General features: G+C 46.7%; 1 protein-coding gene across 1 annotated transcript in view; it reads right to left on the bottom strand.

Moving 5' to 3' along the window:
* The window catches only part of ARP9 (actin-related protein 9), a 78,336-nt gene that overhangs the window by 10,326 nt on the left and 41,488 nt on the right, over nucleotides 1-26,522 (bottom strand). Inside the window, exons 6-11 of the mRNA XM_086773472.1 lie at nucleotides 16,011-16,086; nucleotides 15,756-15,895; nucleotides 15,391-15,511; nucleotides 15,096-15,160; nucleotides 11,509-11,598; nucleotides 11,133-11,183 (exon numbers count right to left, since the gene is read on the bottom strand). Of these exons, the coding sequence (XP_086629598.1) occupies nucleotides 11,133-11,183; nucleotides 11,509-11,598; nucleotides 15,096-15,160; nucleotides 15,391-15,511; nucleotides 15,756-15,895; nucleotides 16,011-16,086 (543 nt within the window). The remainder of the gene's footprint in view (nucleotides 1-11,132; nucleotides 11,184-11,508; nucleotides 11,599-15,095; nucleotides 15,161-15,390; nucleotides 15,512-15,755; nucleotides 15,896-16,010; nucleotides 16,087-26,522) is intronic.

Raw genomic sequence — 26,522 nt, 5'->3', positions numbered from 1 at the left:
GAGAGAGAGAGAGAGAGAGGCAAGGGCCAAGCCTCAAGGGCCAAGGCCCAAGGCCCCAAGGCTCAAGCCTAAAGGCCAAGACTCAAGGCAAGAGAGAGGCAAGGGCCAAGGGCCAAGGCCCAAGCCTCAAAGGCTCAAGGAGAAACGGCCAAGGCAAACGGCTAGAAATGGCCAAAAAAAACCAGTCTGACTGCGCGCAACGGCTCCCAGCTGTCCCTGTTCCTACTGCCGTCCCCCACAGCCGTCCCTGTTCCTACTGCCGTCCCCCTCACCGTCCCTTGTGAGGGACGCCTCCAGGGGGACGTCCGACCGTCCCCTGCCGTCCCCATTGCTGAACCGTGCCGACCCGGCGTCCCTCCGTTCCAACAGTCCGTCCCTTCCGTCCCCTGTGACTATGCCTTTGATGCTACAACATGAAGCATCTCTATCAATATCTGAGTGAGCTCATCTAATGGCCGTCTCGGCTCCTCGGCACATAAGCGTCTGTATATCTCATCCGTGTACACGGTGTCAGTCTCCCTCGTAAAGGTATAACGAGTGTGTGTGGAGACCTGTCGCAATGGAGCTGTACTGAACTGAAATGTGAGAGTGAAGGACAAGATAGCATGATCCACTGCTACTCCAACCGGCCTAGTGCCTACCATAAAATCCTGAAAAGAGGGAATGAGCCTGGGCTGAGCCATAACATAGTCCACTGTACTAGCACCATGCCGATGTGGAAAGCAAGTGAAACCGCCCGCTGCCGAGAATCTCTGTGGGCCATTCAGGATGGCCAATCCATGTGCAGTCCCCATGTCTACAAATACGGCCCATACTCAGTGTGTTCCTCATCCTGTGAGAGTCTAGATAGGCCCATATCCCTAACATCAAGCTCCCTCAACATCTCCTCTGAGGTATCATAAAATACTGTCTGGTTATGGGCGGTCCTGGCATTGAAGTCCCCCAGGAGAATGATGTCACCATCCCTGGAGAACTCCCAAATGTCATCATCCAAAATAGAAAAGAGAGACTGCCCTCTAGGTGATGCATACACTGATGTACTAGGAGCAAAATAGCATATAGCAATGTAGAGATATCTGCCCGTCTCTGCCCTCAGTCTAACCCACATGTACCTAGCATGCTCATCTCTGCGGACTATATGTATCAGTGGCTGTAGCTCCTCTCTAAACAATACTGCCACTCCTCCTGAGCCCCATCCTCTATGCTCTAAACGAGTCTCCTATCTACAAGCTGTCTCCCATCGGTGTCCAGGAGCATGATGCGTCTCTCAGAGTAGAAGATGATGTCCCTCCCAGTGAAACTATCCTCAAAAGCCCCTACATCAAGGTGTAGAGATCCATTACAATTCCAAGTAGCAACTTTGAGTGTAGTCCCATAGGTCTCGCACCGTCATGAAGAGCGCCTCTCCATAATCACCACTCTACCATCTCTATAGAAGGCCACTTTCCCTTTCTCTCGGGCTGCCCTTATCTCGGGCATAACTTCTTTCATGTGGGCAAGTTGCAAGAGTGTGAGGTCATCTCCAAGAAATATTCCCGTCTTCTTGAGTGTAGGACGTCTCTTCAAGAAGTCCTTCTTCGCTTCCATGGAGGGGAAATGAATGATAAGTGCTCTCTCCTTAGAAGATTCGCCACTACCTTCTCTCTTCTTTCCCACTCTCCATGCCTTTGCGTGCTAGAAATGAAATGATATATTAACGTCTCTAAGAGGCCATAGTGGCCTATGAGACCAAAACTGAGAGTACATCTGAAAAAGAGAGAGAGAGAGAGAGAGAGAGAGAGAGAGAGAGAGAGAGAGAATAAGAGCGAGAGACAAATAAAGATGTGATAGCAAACAAGAGAAAAAAGACTGCACAACTCAAATGATGCTCAATGTTATTAGAACCACCCAAGTACATGCTTTTATAGGCATCAAGCCTTAGCTTTTGACCAAAACCTAATAAGGGTTGTTCGCACCCAAAGAGGGTGTTTACACCAACTAACTCCAAAATACCCAACAAATCCCCCTTCTGAGTGATGGATCATGGAGATGATGCCTCACAAACTTTCATTAAGTCACAATAATATGGACTCTAAAATGCAATCACATGATACAAAAGCCAACAGCCTAACTCTCATGTCGAGCCTGATATAAGAGCTTGACCACTAGATGACAGCCTACATTAGCCTATCAAAACAAACACCCCTTGCTCTAAGCAGGGGTAAAGAAGGAATGATGGAGCATTACAAAAGGAAACACACAAAATAATAATTCATATTTTGGGGGGCTTCCCGGGCAAAGAACCCATGGCTCAAACATAATCTTTTGGTTCAAGATCTTCTTCTTCTTCAGTTACTAGGTTGTCATGCTCTTTTTCCTCTTCCTTTGCCATTTTTTTAAAGCATCTTTGTTCTATCTCGAGCTTCTTGTAGTAACTTCACCTGAATGTCTTGCCCCCTTTCTTTCCTTTCCATTTGGTTGTCATAGCTCTCTACATATCAAATTTGTTTTCACTTTTCTCCTTAAGACGACGGTCTTTTAACACTGAAAGCCAGTCAACAAAGGGTGTCTCTCTAGCCACTCTCAAAAATTTTAAAATCTCTAAAAACTTGGGGATTTCTTCTATGCCGGATAGAAGAACAGCCTTCTTATCATCTTCTTCAACATTCACTCCCAAGCATGAGAGTTGTTGCAGAGTGGAGCCAAGTTTGCTCAAGTCCTCTCCTTCTTCACCAATCTTATTTTTGCCACCCATACCCATTTTGCTTGGTGATTAATTATAGAAATTAATCCCATACTCATTTTGCTTGGTGATTAATTATAATTACGCTTTGTATTAATGTGTTTTAAGCTTCTACCAAATGCATCTGAAGCCACCCTTGGAGCGTGAACATGCTCTTAAACTCTTAATAGACAAAGGCAAACATTTTTAAACCAAATAAATTTTTCTTCATCTTGTTGCCAAACAAATTTCCAATTGATCCGATACCTCATTGGCACTCTTATTGAAGTCCACATGGTGAACAAGATGGCCGGACAATGCAAGCCCGATGAACGCAATGGCCTTGTCATTTTGGCCTTGCCAGATTTGAATATTCTTCGCTCCTTCGTTATTGCCTGATTTCTTGTCGGTACAGTTGACCACGGACCATAAACTATCCCTCATCAGACGAAGCTTTGTCTGCGAAGTTGAGAAGTTAATGCCATTGAACTTTCCTATCCTGAAACTTCTCTTGCTGCTCTCCATATTTCTGATTTGCGCCTGAGATGACCCCTTCTGCTGATCATTTTGCTGTAAGGCAACCCCTCTTTAGCCTTGTGCTTTGCTTCAAGAGGTCGCCTTGATGTGCGTTTGGGACTGGATAGTGCAGCTATGACCTGTGTATGGTGCGTTTGAGCTCTTCTTCTTGCACTTGGCTGAGAAGTTCAGCACCCACAATGGCTATGACACACATGGCACTCAAGGAGAGGTACACAGGGCAGCACTGATGAGAAAATACACAGCTTCAAAAAGGAAAAATGCAGCAGGAAAACCCACAGCTTCAGATGAAAAAAACGCAGCAATGATGGTTGAAGGCAGCAGCGAAAAGCACATCATTTGCAGGCGTATGAATCATAACTAAGGTGGCTAAGCTGGCTCTTATACCATATTAGCATTCATGGTGCCTGGTTGCAGCATGTGCAAAGAGAGTGTAGCCACCCTCACTGCCCGTGCTCGGCAACCAAGCCCGTGAACTCCCAAGATTGGGCATCCCCAAGTCGGCATCTCAGTGTGTGAACCCCCAAGATCAGGCATCCCAAAGTTCGTGGACCTCAAGGGCACCCACAAGGCCAATCACCAGCCACACAAAGTGGAATCTCCGACGACCCCACTCCCAAGTTTGGCTACCCACTTGACCGACAAAGCTTCATGCTAGGCTTTGCACTTTCTTGGCTTACTCAATTCACTTCCTATCTCTTCCTTGTGCTCTTTGACACTACATTTCTCAACAGCCTCCCGTGAATCTCATAGTATTACTCAGCAGCGACATGTAATGCTCCTCTGTCTCAACCTCTATGTGGCATAATCAGCATATCCTCTCCTCCCTGGGTCTCCATATAAGCTCCTCGGCTCTGAAGACGTGCTCAACTCTTCATGTCTCAACTCTGAGGCGGTAGGATGAAAGCCGTATCTGGCCAATCGCAACCCGCATGGCATGGGACAAGTGAACACTTAGGTAGCTCAGCTGCTAGATGAATGAATCCTTAGTGAGTGTAAGAACGTGATCTTTGTAGAAGTGTATCTTCGGTTGGGGAGAGAAAGAAAGAAAGAAAGAAAGTTATATTAACGCCAAAATGACCTGTGAGACCAAAAGATTCCATCATGTCCATAGAATACATCATCATGGGTACTAAAAATAAAAGAAAGGACCAATAGCGGAAATGCCAAAGCTGATCCCAAGACAAAGAGCGTCAAGCTCTCACATCACCCTAAAATATCCGGCATAGGGTGCTGCATCATGGTACCCAATGTAGTAAAGCTGAGCCGGCGAGGGAAATTCCTATGGTGGTGGAAAATGATGGCTCTGATCCTCTTGTGGTGATGTGAGCATGCGCACGGGCCACGAGGGCGTCAGGCTTTGCATAGCTCGATGGCTCTGTCTAGTGTCATTTCTCTTGGCCGGGCTCCTACATCAACTTGGAGGTCCAGTGTAGTGGGTGGATGATCTCTAGTCTGGAAGAAGTCAGTAAGAGCTCTCTGTGCTTGTACTCGGGTGGGTGCAACTGGTCTGGGCCGCAATAAGGACTCCTGTCACCATTTGGTCCCTTCGCCAGCTTTGATCATTGTTTTGGGGTAAGCCCATACACAGAACGGAACCAAGGTGAGAATAGGGATTTTCCACAGAAGGAGTAAGTTGAGGCATTCACTGGTAAGGATTGGCCTGAAAGATGGTTGCAAAGCACGAGTATCATGGGATTTTAATCATTCATGTGACTTATAAGGTTCATGAGTCAAATGTGTTCAGACATCATTAAAAAGTTTGGTCAAACATTGGGTTGTTTGGGTATGGATCCCTCAACAAAAGAAGGTGCCTATGGCTGAGGACCAAAATTGGCGTACAAGCTTGGGCAAGAAGTTGGGAAAAGCAGAAAGGGGGATATTCTAGGCAGCCAAGGCCACTTTTGGCAAAAAGGGGAAAAACCATGGCTAAAAAGAGCTGGCCGACTCCAACTAAAGCGAGATAGGGCTGAATTGTAAAAGGCAGGGGACTGTTCGTGGAAGAGGTGGCACACAGGTTTGCAGATCGGCAGTAGTTGTTTCTCCCTCTCTCTGCTGGCCGTACCGGCGGAGTTCCTCTCTCTCCTCCCACCTTTAAGCTAGCAGACAGCAGTGGTTCTACTTCCTTTTTGCTCGCTGCCCTAGAGCTGGCTGTACAGCAGTCGCTTACTTTCTACTGGCCATCAGAAGCTCTGACTGGTTGACAACAGTGTTGCATCAGACGCCTATAAGCTGGCCAACTGCAGCAATGAATCTCTCCCTCAGCAGGCAGCTCTCCACGCTGAAAGGGCAGAAACTGGTGGTTTTGTCTCTCTCTCTCTCTCTCTCTCTCTCTCTCTTCTAGCCACCTTCAATCTGGTTGTTGCAGCCATGTAGTACCTGTCTTCTGCTGGTCGCCTACAGGGCTGATTTGGGATTGTTTTGAGACAGTTTTGGGACAGCTTTTGGGACTGTTTTGTCTTACTTTGAGCAATCTAGCTATTTATGTTTCTTTCTTGGCTGCAAGGCATTAAACTATTTCATGATTTCGGTATTCTATGAGATACGAAGTCATTAAGATTCAGGATCTACCTACCTTCAATGAGGATTTAATGGATTTTTACAACACTTTTGTTATTATGACTGTGCAAACACATGACAATTATATTGGGATCAGCTCTTGAATCAAGTTCATGCTTTATGGATTATGTTTTTGACTCCCTCTATTTGGGATACATTGGATTTATGGAATTCATGGATATCTCATGGATCGAGGATTGTTCTATGGATTTCTCTTGGCCGCCAAAATGCCTGTAAAACTATTGGCAGCCAAAATGCCCGTAAAATTATTTGGGGCCAAAATGCCTGTAAAACTATATATACCAAAAATCTTTATGGAGCACGAGGATCTCTATGCCTGAGACTAATTCCTATCTTATGTTACACACATGAGCCCAAACTACCAACACGGTGCCAATGTGGTAAAGTGGACATGACGCCTTGTTGGGACTTATGTCTACGCAAAGGGTCATGTGATCTAGCATCTCATTGTTAATGGACTATGTCTACGCCAACTGTGGATGGATTCACTCATCAAAGGATGGTAACCCTAGTGAGTATTATCGTCACTCATGCAAGAGTGCTAACCCGGGTTAGTGAAACATCGTGGAAGGGGAAACCCTAGCGATAAGCACTCATGGAAGTGTAAGATTCCTCGCTCCAAATTTTGATGATGTAAAGATGTAAGAACCTCCCCTTCAGTCTCTTGTAATCATCCCCCCTTCTCAGAATGGAAAAGAATTTGACCCTGTTTTGGACTAGAGAGAGAATTTAGTCTAGAGGGAGGTAGAATATTTTTGGAATATTTTTGAGTAATATTATTCCTTAAGATATTCTAAGATGATCCCCTAAATCGGAATTCTGATCTGAATTTTCTAAGTTGCATTAGTTTTGGATGGTGGGTGAGCCAAGAGGACCCTAGTTCAAAGTTCTAAGCCTTGCAAATATTTTATTAATTTAAAAATAGGATATCCTTATCCAATAAGGTGGATAATTAGGATTAAAAGAAAAATGAGAAAATTTGGAATTATCCACAAGAAAATAGTAAAGAAAGGCTCACATGAGGTGGAGATTTCATAATCATGAGTTTCTGACATATAAAGAAGACTTTTTGGAGTCCTTTTGATACCTCAGGGGAGTGGGAAGCAAGCTTCAAGAAGGCTCCTAGAAGTCCCATCAAACTCCCATTTTTTTTATTCAAAAATACGCTAAAAGCATGGGATATTTCATCTCTCATCTCTCCTCTTCCAAACTAGATCAAAAAGTGGACATAACTAGGCCAAATCTTGTCCAAATTGAATCAAACTAAAGCTGGAAGCCTCTAGATCCCAGTTGGGCTTGGTTGGTGGCCTCCCTCACCTATAAATAGAACCCCATTCTTTTGTATTTTCATCTTAGTGTATTTTTACTTTAGTGTAATTTTCATTTTAGTGTATTTCCTTCATCTCTCTTCCTTGCCTCTCCATTTTGAAGCTTTGGTGCTTCACTAAACCATTCTATCTTTCCCTAATCCTCTCCATGGCAGCCATGGGTCTCTCCTCTTAAATCCTAATCCTCTCCATGGTGGTCTAGCCTCTTCTCTTGATGATGAACCCTCTCGAAGGCTTCCTTTCTCTTGAAGATTACCCTCTTCTCTTGGTGGCCAAGCCTCTTCTTTGAGGGCTACACACCTCCTTGCAAGATAAAGAATCAAGCTCATACCAAGGGTAAGCCTAAACAATGATGTTTATACTATCTTCTTCTCCTCCACATGCTTTGGAAGCATGGAGATGCATGATTCTCTTCTCTAAATCTTGTTTTATGAATTAAGTAGATATTTAATCTCTTCTTTAAGCATTAGGGATTCTTCTCTTCTCTTCCACATGCTTTGGAAGCATACTACTCTCATGGTTATCTCTTTAAACCATGCTTTCTAAATAAGTGGATGATTAATGATGAAGATGTTAATCCTCTTGCTTAATACTTGGTTTAGGGTTTATAATGATGTCTACATTATGAACATGGGCTTTATGTGGATGAGCTTTAACTAAGCTATTCCCTCTTCTAAACTTAGAATAGCCATGAAGATAGTGTCTAACCCATGCATTGAGGATATCCATGTAGACTCATGGGTAGAATCAAATCATTTAAGTTAGCTTCTTAACTATGAATAGAGGTATATATTTTTATGTCCAAAAGTGGACTCATGAGTATATTTTTATGCTTATATCTATGCATGCTTATGCATAAGTAATTAGATGCTAAAAGAGGATGTTTGGTCACATTTGTATGTTTACATTCATGTATGTGTATGCATGAATCATATAGATGTTAAAAGAGGATGAATGGTCACATTTGCATGTTTACATTCATGGTATGTATACATGAATCATGTAGATGCTAAAAGTGGATGTTTATATACATTTCCATATACATATTTATGATATGTGTATGCACGAGTCATTAGATGCAAAAAGAATGATCTTTAGTTACATTTTCATGTTTATGTTTATGCATGCATATTTATAGATGTTAAAAGAGGAAGTTTTATCATACTTTATGCTTACTTTTATGCAAGTATACGCATAAATGATTTAGATATTAAAAGATAAAGTCTCATGATATTTTATGATGTGTTTAATTGATATTTATTCATTTCTTTGGAAAAAGAAATGAAAGAAACTCTTAGGATAGATAATTAATTATTCATTTTTCAAGCTTCTTAAATATTAGGATAAAAATTGCGAAATCATTCGAAAAGCAGCCAAGTTATGGCAAAATTTTCCTAGATGTAATTATCTTTGAAATAAGATGGTCGACGACCTAGTTCAATGGCCGTGAGTTAAGAGACGAGTAGAAATAATGGATAAAGACCACTTAGTCACAAGGTGAAGACCTGTGACGCATAAGAACCTTCCCTTGTTTTGAAGAAAAGGGGAAAGAAATGATCCTAGTGAATATAATCAAACTCGAAGGTTAGACCCTCGAGCGAAAAGGCTTCCTTGATGGGAAAGATCCCTAACAAGAAGTGAATTCGCCCAATGTCTGTGACTATAAATGAAGTCGTATAGAGAACCATCCTATAAACGTTGGTCTTGAAGAAAGGATCAAGGATCAATGAAACAACAAGATGGTCATTCTCAGAATGGCCGAGAATCGTAGTGGGATAATGGCCGTGTTGTTATCCTCGTTGAAGGATCGAGAGAAGAATAGATTTTTATGATGTTGTGTGGATAAAGGAAAGTTGAGGGATTATATTTAGATTTTCTTTCGAAGAGATAGCTCTAGCTCATCTGTGGGCGTAATAATTCATTCACCCATATCATGGTTGATTGGAAGAGATAGCTCTAGCTCACTGTGGAGCTACTGTGTCTGGTGATTTTGCACCTCTGCATAATGAAATCTGCACCTGTGTGAGAACCCTGGTTCTGCTGATTTTAATCAGTCATAGCAAGCAACATCAAAGATTATGTAATTGATAACTCTGTGGTGGAAGGAACTAGCTCAAGACTTGAGCATTCTGAGCAGCAATCGGCCTCTGTTCAGCGCTTATTTTCAGGCATTTTGAGTGCTGACTAGTGGCGCATATCAGATAAGAGCAGCTTCACTGGCTGCATTTTCAGTAACACTGAGTGCACTTTATGAATTCAGTGGTTAGCTCAGCAAGCCTCTGTGATCCAGCTCAAGACTGAGCTAATCCCAGCAAAAAGACACCTGTGCTTGGTGCACAGCAGAAGACACGGGCAGCCTGCATTTAGGGCAGTTTTTCAAATGCTTCTTTTTCCTTGGAAGAAGGGCCACTTGAAAGTATTAACCTTTGTGATTTCTCCAAATTGTGGAAACCTTAGTGTGTGAAGGGATATGTGACAACCTTGACGTTGGAAAATCTCTATTGTAGTCCCATTCTATAAAGGGCATTCCTTGTGTCTGAACACATTGTGTGTGTGATGAGAAGGCCAACATGATGAGTTCAATTTTTTACAAGAGTGAAAAATTTGATGGCTCCATGTATTACACTAGATGCATGAAGATGCAGATGGCTCTAGTGGATAGAGACATGTGGGGAGTGGTGAATGGCATGGATAAAGAAACCTGTTAGGGATCTTGATCTCCAAGCTAAGTGGAACCATCTTGATACAAAGGCACTTTCACTTATCGTTTCAGAACTAAGTGATAATAAGATACATCATGTGAGCTCTGCTAAAAGATCACATGAGGCTTGGCAACGCTTAAAGTTAATGTTTTAATACGTACTGAAGTGTCAAAGAGCCAACAACTAGTACGCAGCTCCTGGAAATGTGCCTGGAAACACTCTCTCCAGACGGGCTGCAGAGGTGTGCCCCCTCACTAATCGGTCAGTGGTAATCGTGGTCATGCAAAACTGGGGGCTGTAAAAGTGACTCCAAGGTATACATATTTCTGCACAATCTCCGCTTGGGGCCACCCCTGTATAAGAAAGATAATCGACCACATAAAATGTGTTGAAGACCATATCCTTGGTTTTTCCTAAATTGACCGTAAGGTCTCTCCCCCTCCAAAATCTGTCCAATGCATCCAAGTGTTTCTGCAAACCCTCGGCTGAATCTGAGATCAAGACAACATCATCAGCATACAGCACTATGGGCACTACTGTCTGGGCAAATGGTGAGCCTCTACCTCCAAAATTGTCGACAAATACTGCAATCTCATCAATGTATAGACCAAAGAGTGTTGGTGAGAGTGGGCAGCCCTGCTTAACCCCAAGAGTGCTACATGTATCTCCTGAGATTCCACCGGGTGCACGCCTAGTGTAAGGGGAGGGATGACTCAAGTGCCAGTCTTGGGAGACAGTCCCTAGTAAGTGTATATACATGCTGAATGTATGTGGTGGTCTGGAAGAGGGCCTCTGTGACCAAGGGGGCTGCCCCAAACTCTACTAGTACAATAGCATGTGGCACTGATGCTTTTCTCCTGATCAAACATGATAGCATCATTACTTGCAGTCTCTCTATACTCTTCCAAGAGCCCAGTCCCCAAAAACATGCACCATACATCGCTACCGGGCATAACAGTGTGTCATAGAGCCAACACTTGGTACAGGGCTTGTGGAACTGGGCCCAAAAGCAGTCTCTCCAAGCGTGCTAGGGATGCATAGCCCCTCGCCAATCAACACAGATTGCACACATCATCCAGACCCCATTGTCCTATACAACCAGAGCCCTCTATCCCAAGTAACTTCATCAATAAATCTAGAGTATTTATGTCCTTTCAGAGCATAACACATTACACAAATAACTCGTTTTTAGCATCAAACAGTCAATCCAACATTACGATCTACATTTTTAAGTTACCAAGAAGGTACTATCCAACTTTCATGTGTTGAGAACATTTTGCATACCTCTCCACCAAAAGGAAGAACCACCCTTGTTGATGGAAGAGCAACTCCATCCTAAAGAACAAAAAAAAAAAAGCATTGAGTTTTCCTATAAATACGGTAGGGCACACTGATAATTTTCGAAGTTTAAATCCGCTTTTGCTAAGTTTCTTCTTTTTGCTTTTTGACTCTCGCAGAGCAAGCCTTAATGGCTACTGAGGGCCTTTATAGACAGACCCCTTGCCCAGCTGGACAGGTGAGGTTGGGACAGGAGATCCCCTGCCCATGAGGGGCAGTGGGCAGGTGAGATCTCTCCTTTTCAGAGGTGAGGGTTATGTCTACAAAGACCCCAAGTCCTCCTCCTGCACACTAGTTTTGAATCCAACAAATAGCTTCTTACCTCTACACTAATTACCACAGTAACTTGGGCACCAATGTTCACGACACATCCTGATGATACTCCACTTCCAAAAGTGACAGCAATGCTTTCCTATCATAAACAGTTACCAGTTGCAGAAATACATTTAAATCAAGAAGTAAATGATCACATACATATGTGCGACTAAAGAACGAACTTTTATCCACTATGCAATCAAAAACTCCAAAAACAAAAACTATAGATCTTCATTAGCATCTTGTTTTGTCACATGCACAATCGGTATATGATGTCCATTCAAAGGAGAAGAGAGTTCTAAAGTTAAAACCCCATGTTTGCATTGCTCAATTGTTATATGAATTTGAAAACTACCCAAATATAAATATTTGATTACAAGACACAAAAAAAAATTTAAGAGTACTAGACTTGCATAGATAGAAGTTTCTCTAGGTGTTGTGCAACATGTCCAGTTAAAAGCCCATGACTACCAATGTCATTACAAGCATCTAGCTTTTAAAGCATATTTATTTCCCCCACCAGGGGGATTTAGGGTTAGGGGATTTCAGTCATGAGCTGAGTATGTGACACACATGAGGTTGAGATTGAGAAAAGCAACAAATATCTATTTTTCCCATATTTTCCCAGTCGTGGGTACCTGCAGGGCAGGCCGACTTGTGCAAAGGGAAGTTAAATAAGATGCGAATCGGTAATTCATTTTTCTCTCACAGTTCTTGAGCAAGACGGAAGTGCCAAGCAAGAAGGTCATTTTGTGAGGCTAGAATCTGCACAAAATCAGCAGGAAGAACAAAGTTCAGCCTTCTGGATCTCAACAGGCATCCAACAGTCAGCCTGGATCAGTTAAGACATGTCTAGAACACTCAGTCCTCAGCAAATCAATCCATTGGCAGCACCTATCTTGTAATTTGAACAATGCAGCAATACAAGCAAATACACCGCTTGCAGTGGGGGCTCTTTGTTGGATGATTGGGACCCAATTGATTGTTGCCATTGTTCCCCTTCTCTCTAGTCTAACTCTCCTCTCTCCATATCTGAAATTAAAGCACACCTTAATCATCATTAGTACTTCTGTACCCAGCATACTATGACGTCAGAGCCACTTCCACTGCCTTTTTAGAGAGGATTTTAGCCTCCTTGGCTGATTCAAAAGTATTTGTCGCTCTTCTTGCGCAAGATAAACAGACAACAAGATCAACTCCTGAGGAGATAGAGGAGGAGGGAGAGGACCAAAGCCACAGCCAAAAGCCCCTGAGTAGCTTCTCCTCAGCAATCAATTATCAAAGTCACATCCACAAGAGGATAGAGCTTCCACATATTCTTATATTCCTTAATAACTCTATAGATCTGCACTTCCTTTGGGACTGGCTGCTGGGTCCATTTCACTGAGTTGAAGAAAATAGAAAAAGGGTAGAGTGTAGTTTATAGTGAATTCCCCCTCGACCTGTTTCAGCTTGCAGTATGCGACCTAGAATATGGAGGAAATGCCCAGAAAATAAACGAAAGGCCTTATTTATACTGCTAAGCCTTGTCCGAGCTCTGGCTGCCAAAGACTGCATCCCAACTCCCCAAAAGGTCCTTCAAACCTGCTAAGTGCTGTCCATGAAAATTCTGCCATAAACCTGGTGTCCAACTTCCCTATTTTCTGCTCTGATGTTCGCAAGCTGCTCATGCTCATAGGCCGATACCTCAGGGCAGTGTTTCTCCAATCAAGTACAAAAAAACATACCGTAAATATGTGCCCATTTATCCTCCTGGAAAAACTCATTTACTTCACCCCACCCTCCTCCGATTCTTCACTACAGAACGAAAATGCTTCTTTCATCAAGTGAGAGAAAACAAAGACTCTGCTGATGTATGCACCAGACAGATCAGCCTTAGGCATACTCTTCTTGTCCACAATAAACTATAGGCCATTATTACTTTTTTAAGGACCAACATTTTGAACTGTACTGGCAACTTCATAGCCCTGACCCAAAATCATCTCCTTCATATAAGTAGCTTGAGAACCATGATAAAGACTGATAGTACACCAAAGACAGTGGCCCATCTAATGGGTACCCTCCAGTGACAGCAGCCAGTTCTTCTGGGATATTCTAGAACACGCAAACTTCCTGCCATGCTCCTGCAGTAGACTCTAGAGATGGCTGCACATGGTGGAAATCTACTTTTAGAAAATAAGCTCTACCTTAACAGAGCCAGAACCTTCAAAAAGACAATTTGAATCAATAATTTTGCAGCCATGCTCAATTTTTCTGTATAGTTATTTTCAGTCTAGTCTTTGTTTCATACTGGCAGGAGTGTAGCTTAGTCACAATGTGTTTGAATACCTGTCGAGTGAATGGTTGACCAGTTTTTTTACCATGTGAGACCTCATCAACGTTAAAATGTTGTAAAAACCAAAACCTATTTTGGAAACTTGTTGGCTAATGTTCATCGACCTTAAAATATTGTAAAATTTGAAACCTATTTTGTAAACTTGTTGCCTCATCTTCACAGATCCCTGAAGAAATAATTAATATAGGAATTAATCATTTTAGTGATAGTTAGAAATTGAAAACGAACACTGCACTTCCGATGCCTCACATCAGGGGAGAGCCTAACCACACAACCTGACCACGGGTTCAATCAAAGGGCTCATTACTTCAATTCCAGATTTTTAATGAAGGTGTCCTGGCAGATGCTGCTCACTTTGCTACCCATAGGCGAGAGGGGGAGGGGGGAGGGGGGGGAGGGTGCGGGTGCGGGGCTGGGGGGGTGGAATAGGGGGAGATGGTTCAACTTAAATGATACTCTCTAGAGATAAATGAATTCATAAGGGGACTGTTTGGTCTTTTTTTTTTTTAATCCGTAAGGTTCTAAAGAAAAGTGATAAATTTATAAGGCCAAATTCATTGTTGAAGATGTCTGTCTTAGCTATGGTTATGGATACTTCCAGCTCTGGCCAAATACCCTTTGAACAAATTGATATGTAGGATTTTTTGATAGCCAACCCCCTGAGCAGTAATATAGCATGTACCATGGCTCTGGCATAGGTTCCTCAAATGGATTCCCTTGATAGTGGACTAAGCAAGAAAGACTACTGGGAACTAGACAACTAGGCAAATTTGGAGCGTAGGATGAACAGAGTCCATCGCCGGGTACTAGGGAATTTCATAAACTGTCACTATCCATCATCCGGTCTGATACCGCTCACTCTCTTTCTGCAAAATTCATCCCTAAACACAGGCCCAGCAGACTGCTTTCATGAGCATTTGGCATGAGAGTCCTTTCACTCTATGCTACAAGGATCATATGGTGTTATTATCTTGAGAAGGTCATAAAAATGCTTCAAATATCCAAAAATATATATGTATCTCTCTCAAAATAAAACAAAAAAGCCAATGAGGTGATAGCTCAAGTGGTGAAGTTGTTTGCCTAGGACCAAGAGGTCCTAGGTTTAAAACCCCCCTTGGCGCTTTCTCGGCGGCATAACCTACAGGCGGATAACTACGTGCCTATGGGCGGGCGACTAAGGCCAGTTGGAGGAAAAACAAAAAAAAAGCAACTAGCTACTCTAGCTTGAAGAGCGCAATGCTTGGGTGCACTTGGTGTACCTGGTGAATCACTGCACACCTGAAATGGAGATCTCGTAAGATGATTGTAAGCAGCTCTTTGATTTCTGCATTAGCCCAAAAAGTGAGCAGAACACAGCAGCAGGCCGAAAACTAGGTACACACAGAGTATCAGAAACAACCATATAACAGATTTGACTAGCTTACCAACTACCTACCTACTTACCTGACTGACTTGACACACTGACTAGCTACCTAATCTTACCTCTGCTATCTAATGTCTCAAGAACCACAAAAACAGCTGAAAATGGCTTACTAGCTAACAAACTAAGCTTACCTCGGCTATCCAACGTATCAGGAACCACCAAAACCGCCGAAAACTGCTCCCGCCGCTTTGCATGCAAACCCAGCTTGGCTGCCAATGCCCAGTCCCATATTACACATATATCATCACATACCTGGTACAAAATTCATAAAACAATTCATAAACAACTTTAGTTTGGATAAATCAGTCAACCCTCATTAGGATATCCGAGGCACCTACTTGAGTTGGCAGGCCCTTGCCCAAGTGGCTATTAAACCACGCTGCCTAGAAGGGAGCAGGGTACAAACCCCAATGCCACACACATATGCACACGCACAGACACACTTTATCCACTACAACAAAAGGATACTTAAACTCTTATAATCTTGAACAAATACCTGCTGGAAAGAGTAACGTTCTGATGCATTGAAACGACCACGGCAAATCGGTCTGCGCAAGCTATAAGCATTTGTTGAAGGAATCCTCAAGGCCTCATCCCCACAGATAAATTTACGGTTCCTTTGAGAATGTTCTCCATCTGAAAATGTGTCTATAGTAAAAATGCTTGACTAGAATGCTTGATGTATGTGACAAAGTTTGCACAACAACTGCCTGGTGGTTATCATTTGATTCAAAAGAAGATGGCTTCTGACCCCCTTCCAACTTCACGTCAGTCCAAGTAAAATGTGTGTCCTCAGGATCAGCACTGAAGGTCTCCAAAGCATCTAGCTGCTTTTCCAAAAACAGAAACGAGTAGAACCCAGAAGCATGAGTGGATGAAAGATAGTCTGCTAGCTTACCAACTAAAATCCTCCAATGACTTTAAAGTACACAAAATACGGCATGTATCATAGCAGAGCAACAATTCTCCACCAATGCCTTGCCTTAGCAAGCAATCAGCATCACAAACTTGCTTAGATGGTCAGCAATGGACAGGCATCAAGTGTAAGACTAGGGTGAACTTAAGTATCTATAATAGGGTATGTTAGAGTCTAGCCTAGGTACCTTGTAAAGTCATCATCAAAGAGAGAATAAAGTCTACAATAAACTTCAACATTTTCAAAGTCTATGCAACTGCAAGAGAATAAAAGAGAAAAAGAAGCAACCGAAGACTTAAACTAAATTTCAAGCACACAAAGATAGATAAACTAAAGTATCATATACATCCAATTGTATTGATGAAACAGGTTCGCTGAAGCTTTCGCTCCCCCCCCTGCTCGCGCTGCCGCTTGCACGCACTCCCCCCCTCCCCGCCCTCGCGACTGTTCCCCCGCCTGCCTTGTCCTCTCCGCCCTCACGTTTGCTCTCTCTCCCCCCCCCCCCCCCCCCCGGCCTGGTCTTCTCACGCCCGAGGCCCCTGCTCTGTAGCGCTCGCCGCCCCCTCTCCTTCGCGCCCCCCTGTTTCCCCTTCCTCAGCGACCCACCCCCTCCGCCTGCCTCCGCCCTCTCCCCCCCACCCCCCTTTCGCGTTTCCTCCACCCCCCCTGCCTTTTCGCCGCCGCCTTACGCCCCTCCCCCTCTTTTTGTGTTTTTCTTTCCGCCCCCCTCTGTTTCTCTGTCTTCCGCCTTTCCCCCTCCGCCTTTCGTGCAGCTCGGCTCTTGCAGGACTCGCCGCCTTCGCTTCGCCTTCGACTTAGCTTCAGACACTGATGGAGGCTCCTCCCGCCCCACCTCAGAGGGACTCTTCTGCAGGCCCCTCGCCCGCCCCTGAGGATACCCCCATCAGGCTTTCTCTTTTGCCAGAAGAGGAAGCGAGCCTCGCCGCAGAGGTGGAACACCTCCAGGCACATTCCACCATCTACCGTATAGTCGGCACTCGCCCCAGCAGAGGGGAGATCCGAGATCTTCTCCAGGCCCGCCTTCTTGCAGATGTGGGCAAGATCCTGGACGTTCAATTACTGGGCCGTGGACACTACCAGATTGAGTTCGAGACAGCCCAGAGCGTGGCCCACGTCCTAGCCAAGAGTCCCCTTGACATCAGGGGTGCTCGGGCATTCTTCAGACCTTGGTAGCATGGCTTAGACCCAGCAGCGGCCGAGCAGGGAGAGCGCCTATTCCATGTCACAGTTTGCTTCCCTGGACTCCGCCGCGAGTACCTTCCGCTCCTTTCTAGGCTAGGAGCATTGGTGGGCTCGGTGCTTGAGACTGACCCCATAGCAGCTTCAGTGGTGGCTAGAGCAACTGGTCTACCTTCGGTCAAAGTTTTGCTTCCCTCGACTCTGCCGCGAGTACCTTCCGCTCCTTTCTAGGCTAGGAGCATTGGTGGGCTCGGTGCTTGAGACTGGCCCCACAACAGCTTCAGTGGTGGCTAGAGCAACTGGTCTACCTTCGGTTAGAGTTTTGGTTCCTGACATCTCCTCCCTTCCGAAGGTCATTCAGCTACCTAGGATAGGGGGGGATGGATTGATCAGGGAGTGGAGTTTTCGGGGCTCCCGAACCAGTGTTTTATATGCAGGCAGGTCGGCCACATGGCCAAGGCCTGCCCTCGGAGGAGACCCCGACCTTCACCGTAGCAGCAGGCCCCCAATGGCCCGCCCACAGATGCGGCTCGGCAGGCAGCCTCCGGGACACCTGCTCAGCCCATTGAGACCTCAGAGTGGCAGCCTGGACAGGGGCGCCGTAGAGGGAGACAGCCACAGCAGCACGCCCAGAGACCGATGCAGCAGCAGCTACAGTCTCAGCATCACTGGGTTCCAGTGAGGAACAGCTTTGCTCCCCTCCAGGAGGAGACCCCAGCGCAGGCTGAGGATCAGGAGATGCCAGCACCCCCTCCTTCGCCCCCTCCCCCGTCCCCTCCTCCCGCCTCGCTTCCACCTTCGCCTCCTCCCGTTCCCGCTCCCGTTTTGTCAGCGGCTCCTTCTCCACCCCCCTCTCCCCCCCCTCCTCCCCCTCCGCTCGCCTCAGCTCCCCGGGAGGCCCTGGCAGTACCCTGGCGCTCACCTACATCGCCATGGGACACAGCCACTGGCGCCTGATCCGAGATTCTTGCAGCACACCGGGTGGGCAGATTCGTAGCTACTCGGATGGGGACTATTCTCCATCCAAGCTGCTTGCGAAGGCCCGCCGTACGGCTGAGACAGCCTCCACCTCAGCAGTCATCCATGAGGATCATCTCATGGAATGTACAGGGCCTTGGCAGCGCACACTATGTATGTTATCATGGCTGCTTGAGGCAGGAGCTTCAGAGATGTCTGGTTGGGGGAAGTATTGATATTCTGATGATGCAGGAGCACCATTTGAGTGAGAGCAGGATCCGGAGATACGGTTCGGTGATGCCTGGTAGATGGGACACATTTTGGTCTGCAAGGTTTGGCCCCTTGGGTGGGCAGGGAGGAGTATGTATGGTCATTGCGGATGTATGGCGGCAGGCCATTGTGGATCGCGGGGTCATTGTGCCTGGTAGAGCACAGTATGTAATTCTGAGGATGCATGATGAGCTCTTTGGCATGCTCAATGTCTATGCGCCCAACCATGCTAGTGCCAGAGCAGAGTTCTGGACCCTTGTTATGGATGCATTGCCCGAGGCCGCACATTGGTGTGTCGGAGGAGACTTCAACATGCTTGAGGACCCGGCCGATAGGGTGGGAGGCAGTCATGTTACAGTGCACGGCACGGAGCTTGCAGCTTGGGAGCGATTTTGCATGACACTGCGGATCACTGATGCATGGCAGCATGAGGCTTTCTCCCGCTCTCAGGATAGTCTTAGTTTTTCTCGGTCGGATCGCCGGCAGGGAGGGACTAATTTATCACGGATTGATCGCTTCTATGTGGGCGACAGGTTTGGGGAGCGTGGGGGCTCCATTGGCATTCTCGCTATCACCTCTTTTTCAGACCATGCGCCAGTTATTTTGACACTTGAGGACAGGACACGGGAGACCAGCTTGCAGTTGAGGATCCCAGAGAGGGTACTTACAGATCCTAGTCTTTCTGAGGACATTGAGAGGATATGGCATGATAGCCAGAGCTCTCACCAGGATGCAGCAGGCCAGTGTGCCCAGGGACTCATCGAGCTCAGCTCTTTTTTGCACGCTGTAGCCTTGACACGGCTGGGAGAGACACGAGAGCGGGAGCATCATTTGAGACGTAGCCTTGCTTCGCTCCAGCGCCTTCAAGAGCAGCAGCCTACATGTGAGTGGGTGGCGTCCCAGCTGAGCCAGGCACGCCAGGAGGTTAGAGAGGCAGAGGAGCAGAGACATGAGTTCTATTATCATCGCCAGGCCTCTCAGTGGACGCAGCTTGGTGATAGAGTGACTAGGGAGTTCTTTGAGATTACTGGACCCCGCCATGCTCGAGCAAGAGTACGCCAGCTCAGGAGGCAGGACGGATCGTTAGCCACTGAGCCCGGGGAGATCAGAGCCATTGCCACTGAGTTCTATAGAGACCTGCTTTCAGCGGAGCCAGCCACGGAGGCACGGGATGCTTGAAGACAGACTGTGTGGGCCCATGTGCAAAGGAGGGTCACAGATCGTATGCGCACAGTTCTGGGTGAGCCTCTTTCAGAGGCTGAGCTTGCTGAGGCTTTGAGGGTCCTTCCGCGCCATAGTTGCCCTGGGGAGGACGGATTGACGCCTGCCTTTTTTATGCGCTATTGGGACCTTCTGGGGCTAGGCCTCCGCAGGGGCTTTCAGTATGTTTTGGACACTGGGGTGATGCCACAGAGCTGTTCAGAGGGCTTGATCTTTCTTATCCCCAAGGGGGAGGGAGTGTCACATGATATTCGGCATTGGAGACCTATTACGATCCTCAATACTGTCTACAAGGTCTTAGCAAAGGCCTTGAGTTTGAGGATCCAGCCCTTCCTTGGGGAGTTGATTCATGCTACCCAGACACGATTCGTCAAGGAGCGCAGTATCCTTGACAACATTTTCACCTTCTGGGAGGCAACGGCCCGAGCTAGATTTCTCGGTGAGGACCTGGTCGTGATGCTTCTCGATTTTGAGAAGGCATACGATAGAGTCGATTGGGGTTTCTTAGAGAGCACTATGCTTCGCCTGGGCTTTGAGCCAGTTTGGATTCGAGGAGTGGCGGCTCTATATTCCACAGCTCGTAGCCAGGTGCTGATGGCAGGAGGACGGGGGCCGAGATTTGAGTTGACCAGATTAGTCCGTCAGGGGTGTCCTCTCGCCCCGTCTCTTTTACTCTTCTTTGCTACTCTTCTTTGCTGAGGCTATGAGCATGTATCTGACGGCAGAGGAGGTTGGTTTGAGAGGACTCTAGCTCCCAGTCCGGGGTGAGGACCTGCTCGATGCTGAGTTTGCTGATGACACGGGATTGTTTTTGCATGGCCAGGAGGCCAATCTTCAGAGGGCAGAGTAGTCGCTACAGGTTTTTGGTGCAGCTTCGGGAGCATTGATCAATTCGCGCAAGACAGTGGCCTTTTGGATCAGTAGTAGCGCTCCCACTCCGGCATGGAGCCCAGACTTTTAGATGGATTCCTCCTGGCACAGCAGTGCGGTATTTGGGATGCCAGATTGGACTAGATTTGTCACCTGAGCAGCAGATCGCCCCGCTTCTTCTGAGCATTCGGAAGAAGCTTTTGTATTGGAGTACAGCTCGGCTATCCTTGGCTATGAGGGTGGTGGTGACAAATCAGGTGCTTTTAGCGACCATGTGGTACATCACGTCTTGCTGGATCTTCTTGAGCTCTTGCATCAGCCAGGTACAAAGGCTGATCAAGAACTTTCTTTGGTCTGGGCGGGATGGTCAGCCAGCCCGGGCTAAGGTTGCTTGGGCAGTTATTACGCTTCCGCTGGCCCAGGGGGCTTGGGCATTATAGATCCAGTTGATCAGAGTAGAGCCTTATTGGGGAAGCTTATTGTTCGGGGGCTGCTTCCAGGCGCTGAGCCTTGGAAGGAACTTCTTTTTCAGCGACTGCAGGCTAGGGCTCCCCCAGCAGGGGGCACTTGGGCACCAGAGATACGATGGATCTTCATAGAGATGAGGAGGACAGGCCTCAGTAGAGGATGGGAGGACAAATTTGCCTTGAGCATCCTGCGAGCTTGGGAGTTGCTGAGACCGGGGCTTTCTCGAAGACCTCCTACTTCTTGTGATGAGGAGCGGGCCAGACAGCCGCTCATCTGGAGCCCAACGGTACGCACAGAGCAAGGTCATATGCTGGGATCTCGGCCTCGTCTAGCCTGGGGACCATTGGCGGCAGGCCCAACATGCAGTTTTGGAGACTGGCAGGCCTTCTGCAGTCTCCCAGAGGAGATCCAGGTGGAGAGGCTGAGTCACTTCAGAGGGGGCTGATTATGAGGGATGACATTCAGGAGGCACTCACTGAGGGTGGTTCACGCCTCTCGAGCCAGCGGCCCCACGGTGGATGGGAGCCTTTACACAGTTGGAGATCCTGATTGCTATCAGAGCTTGCACTGAGGATGGTAGATGCCTCTACTATGAGATCCAGGATGAGGGCAGACGTCAGAGAGTGGAGGCGGAGTCGCCTTTGGTTGCGAAGTGCATCTTTCAGAGGATATGGGTAGTGGCTGCCGCTTCCTGCAAGTGGCATATTGATCCAGACCCTGCAGATGTGGACTCTAATTGGCGCATATGGGCATATGCTGCACGCCCCTTGGCCCAGCTCCAGTGGGACCCTGGCGAGTACGAGTGGCATGATCCTTATGCATCCCCCGAGGCCACAGAGATCACCTTTTTCCAGTACACTGTTCGGTTGGGGAGACATATTTTGACTGCGAGGAGGATGGTCTCTCCAGCTGCATCGGAGCATTGGCGGCTACAGGGACTCTCACAGGAGTTCCTGGAGGATTTTTGGACCAGGCTCTGGGCTAGTCGACAGGCACGCAAGATCTCGACTTTCCAGTGGCTGGTTGCCCACAGGGGCTTTGCAGTTGGCACCTGGCTTGTCTACAGTGGTCTTCCGGCGGCCTGCGTCCGATGCGGCTACCCTTTGGAGACAAAGAGACACTGCCTATGGGACTGTCCATAGGCGCAGCAGATTTGGCTGTGGATGCTGCGCATTCTGGCCCTCCTCTCTCCAGAGGGCATGTATACGTGGGGTGCCGCTGCTTGGTCGACTTCGTCAGGGCCTGCTCTGGGATACGAGACGGAGCAGGATAGCCAGGCCATCAGATTCATTAGGGGCCAGCCTCGCCTTGTTCCTTCACCGGATTTCTCGTCCCCCGGCTGGACACAGGAGAGGGATTTACGATGGGAGCTCCTCAGCAGCCTCACCATCTGGTTCACCTGGAGAGCCCGGTGTTTCAGGGCCTTTGAGGGGAGACTGGAGCCACCAGCAGAGACTGTTCGGGGGATTTGGGAGGAGTTGATCCACACCCTGCGAGGACAGTATGACCGCATCCGGGGCGACTCGGATGAGGCGATCTTGCGGCGCCAGGCCTTTCACACCACTTGGCGCAGCGGCCCCTTCTATACCCTACACACGGGTACCCCCCACTCGCACTACAGGCCACCTGTTTGGCTTTTCCCCCCTCCTATTGTATGATATAGCCTCTCAGTTCTTTGTACTGATATTTGTACCTTTTTGCACCTAGGGAGAGTCTCCCTAGCTGCCTTGAATGGATCTCTGCTCTACCTTCTTATGAGCAGGAGAGGGTTTTTGTAGCCCAACGGGCGTTTTTTTTATATAACTAATGAAAGGATCTTTTCTCGGGAAAAAAAAAGATAAACTAAAGTATCTATAATACTTCAGCCAAAGTAGACTTGGGCTAAAAACTGAAGTGTACTACAGAACAAAACATATTTCTTTCTTTCTTGATTTTTTACAATTCGTGTTCCACCCAAAACTCTAAATCCCCATAGCTTGAGATAGTCTCATGTGTAGATCTGAAGAAACAAGGGAAATTTGTTGAGGTCTTGGGCGTGAACATAAGTGCAGTGGTGAGATCAAAAGTTAAAAAGGACACAAAGCTTGCACAAAGAGAAAGTGAGTCAAGCATCAAAGAACTCGACATCTGAGACTGCTCCTGTTTCAACATGGCAGTCAAAAGTTAGTGTCCAGTGGAACTGGACAATGGGAATCAAAAGAAGAACTGGATGATATTTGGGAAACTGGAAGAGGAAGAGGGGTTCCAAGGATGCATGTTGATGTTGTCTTCCCTGCCAATCAACTCTCAGTCCCATGGCTACATAGAAGTAAGGCTCAAACATGCATGCTCTACAGCTGGCTTCAGCTCAGTCCCCTACCATTCTCAGCACGCCCCCCCACCCCACCCCCCCCCCGCATGCTTCTCCTGAGGCACCTCTTGCCCGCCCTCTTGCTCGTCTGCCCATCTGCCGCCATGTGCGTCCTCGTCCTCCCTTCCACCTACCCTCCTTCGTCCTCCTCCTCCTGCCTCCACCTTTCTCCCCCCTCCCCTTCTCACCACACCCGTCCCCCTTCCCCCCTCTTTCTCCCACCACCTCTTGCCTCTTCTTCATCTGCCCTCCCTTCATCCTCCATGCTTCTGCCCAGCCCTTCATCCCTCGCGGCCCCTTGTTCTCGAGTGATTCCTCCCCCAAACCTCCACTTCTAGGTTCCAGCGCCAGGATTTCAGTTCTTTCAACGAGTGGCGGCTTACTCTGGTCTTCACCCCCTCACAAGGACTCCATGGAAGCCACTCTGTCATCTCCTCCGAGGCTGCCGCCCCTTGCCTATTCTCTAAAGCAGACCTCCAGCTCTTGGCTTCGACAGTTACCTTCCTCCGGGCCTCTTCCTGTAATTCCACCGATTGGCGTGGAATGTTTGGTGGAACACAATGCTAATCAGTACACTTAAATACACTAAGATTTAATGGACAACAAGCACAATACAAAATGTAATTTGTTGAATTGACAAGAGACGCACAATGAACCAGAACGGCCAACCCCTCCCTCAAATAAGGTATATTGATCTTGGGAGAATCAAGTACATAGCATCACGAGCATTTCTGACCAGATTTCCATACCAATGCATATGAAAACAGTATTGCAAACAATATGGTTGTCGATGAAGATCTCCAAGGAGCTGCCTTCTCACACTACCCTCTCAAGTGCCCATGCGCTCTCTATTGTTCCACCCAAACATGGTGGAAACAATCTTCAAAAGAGCATGTAGGAGGAGAACACTACACAAGGTATGTGAAAACCGAGTCGTGTCCTTCCCTCTTGCTACTTGCAGCCATAACTGGTCATGTGACTTTCCAATTGCAAGTAGAATCGACGACAACGGAAGTCTTCGCGATGGAAGTGTCCAGAAGGCTGAAATCTTTAATTTGTCACGATCCTTCACGACAACAGTCTTCAAGCAAGTGCAGGGAACCCTGGGAAAACTTCCCCTATGGTTCTACTCAAGAAAGGATGGCTGAAATTAGGGTTTTCAACCAAAAGACTAGAAATTACAGCAAACAAATGGACTGTTTTTTGCTGAATTTGAGCCATTGGGAGTGTGTAAAAGAAAGAATATGAACCAAAAACAAACTCACATGCTTGAGAAACACTCTAGCAAGCTTGGAAATGGAGTTGGGAGAGTAGAAATGCAGAAAATACAGCCATCTAGCCCTCTTGAGTAGGCGCCCACTTTTGAGAAGAAAGGAGAGAAAGGGAGAGAGGTGTCACCTACAAAACGGTAAGTGCAAAGGGGTGCAAGATGGAGGTTACACATGGCTGGATACTTACTTTGGACAAAGTGATAAGGCTTGGGCACCAACACACTGAGTTGTGACCGCCTTGGGACTTCAACGAGTGTGTACACATGGCTGGTCATAATTTATAAGTGAGTTTTGGTGACCCAAAACTTATTAAATTGTGAATACACTCGCTTATAAATTAACACCAAGTCCTGAGAGATAAATTAATGCAATTTGACCAATACTTACCACTGTCCACATCAACATAACCATGTCAGCAAACAATTTTACACGCACAGTTCACGGACGGGCATCCCCTTACCCGAAACTACACATTGGTCATGCAAACATGAAAACAACATGCAAATTCAATTTGCAAGCAGACACGTAAAGATGCTATGCAATGCAACATGGTATTGTCACATGCACCTTGCACTAGAGTGCTATGTAACACACTGGCTCTACATCATTGCAACATTCATACAGTAGGATTACCTTCTTTAGGAATATTTTGTCGTATGCCATGGCCCCACTGTGAACCCTAGTCTGGGACATGTCAGGCACGAGCTAAGTAGGTCAGTCTCCACAGCCATAGAGAGTCTACATGTATCAATCCTCTTACCCAAAGAATTCATCAAATAAGTTCATGTAGAAGTCAACCTTAGCTTTAGACAATGCATTAGCAAGCATGTAGAAGCTTAGATGCATGTTAAGCAAGCCTATGGGACAGCCCATGCCCATGGGGCATGGTAGGCAGCATGACCAGCTCATAGAGTGGGCTGGTGTCCAGTCAGCAACCCTCAGCAACTGGCTGACAGCATAAAGAAGCAAACATGTGCCAATCAGCCATCATCCAGCCCCATCAGAAGGTAGTCCAGTAAGTCCTGCCAGTCGGCCAGCATGAGGGACATCATTGGATACATGCGCAGCATTTAATGCTGAATATAGCATTTTTTGTCCTATCAAAACAGGCTGACAACTTATGGATGAATCGACTAGCAGCCTAAAGTCACATATAAGCAAGTGCTTCATGACAACATAAATCATCATTCATAAAATCAGTCTTCAGCAGTACAACAGAAATTATGTGTACTTAGCGCCTCCAGCTTCTTGAGCATACATTCAGCACTCAGCACTTTATTGTGCTACAATCCCAAGGCCAACGTGAAGAGCATCCTTCAGCATTCAGCCAGCATATGTGCATCCCTCAATTCTGGGTTTGCATGGTGGTCATCGAAGAGCTGTTCAAAGGAGCTTGGCCAGCATATGGTTCAGCCTGCATTCAATCTACTTCGTCCTTGCGTTTGGTAGATCTCAGTCATCTTTCATACCCATTGTACAAAGTTCTCCAAAGAAATACTACTCCTTGCAGGGGAGCCCTTTAGTGGGTAATTGGGACCCAATACTGTATCGACTCTATCTTGTCTCTCTTTTCTCTTCTCTCTCAAGTAAAGTGGAATTGCAGAAACTCACGGGTATAAAGAAGTCTTTGTTGCACGTTACGACGATCAACCTATTGCACGCTACAAGTATGGACGATCTCCATTCATGAGATTATACCTAAGGGACATTTCCGGGCAAGTACAGACCCAACGGAAAGCC

The sequence above is a fragment of the Cibotium barometz genome, chromosome 3, assembly GCF_041138505.1.
Source record: "Cibotium barometz isolate CiBa-2024 chromosome 3, ASM4113850v1, whole genome shotgun sequence".
Taxonomy (NCBI): domain Eukaryota; kingdom Viridiplantae; phylum Streptophyta; class Polypodiopsida; order Cyatheales; family Cibotiaceae; genus Cibotium; species Cibotium barometz.
Note: the sequence above shows the minus strand (reverse complement) of the source record. Positions and strands in the feature narration are given on the sequence as shown.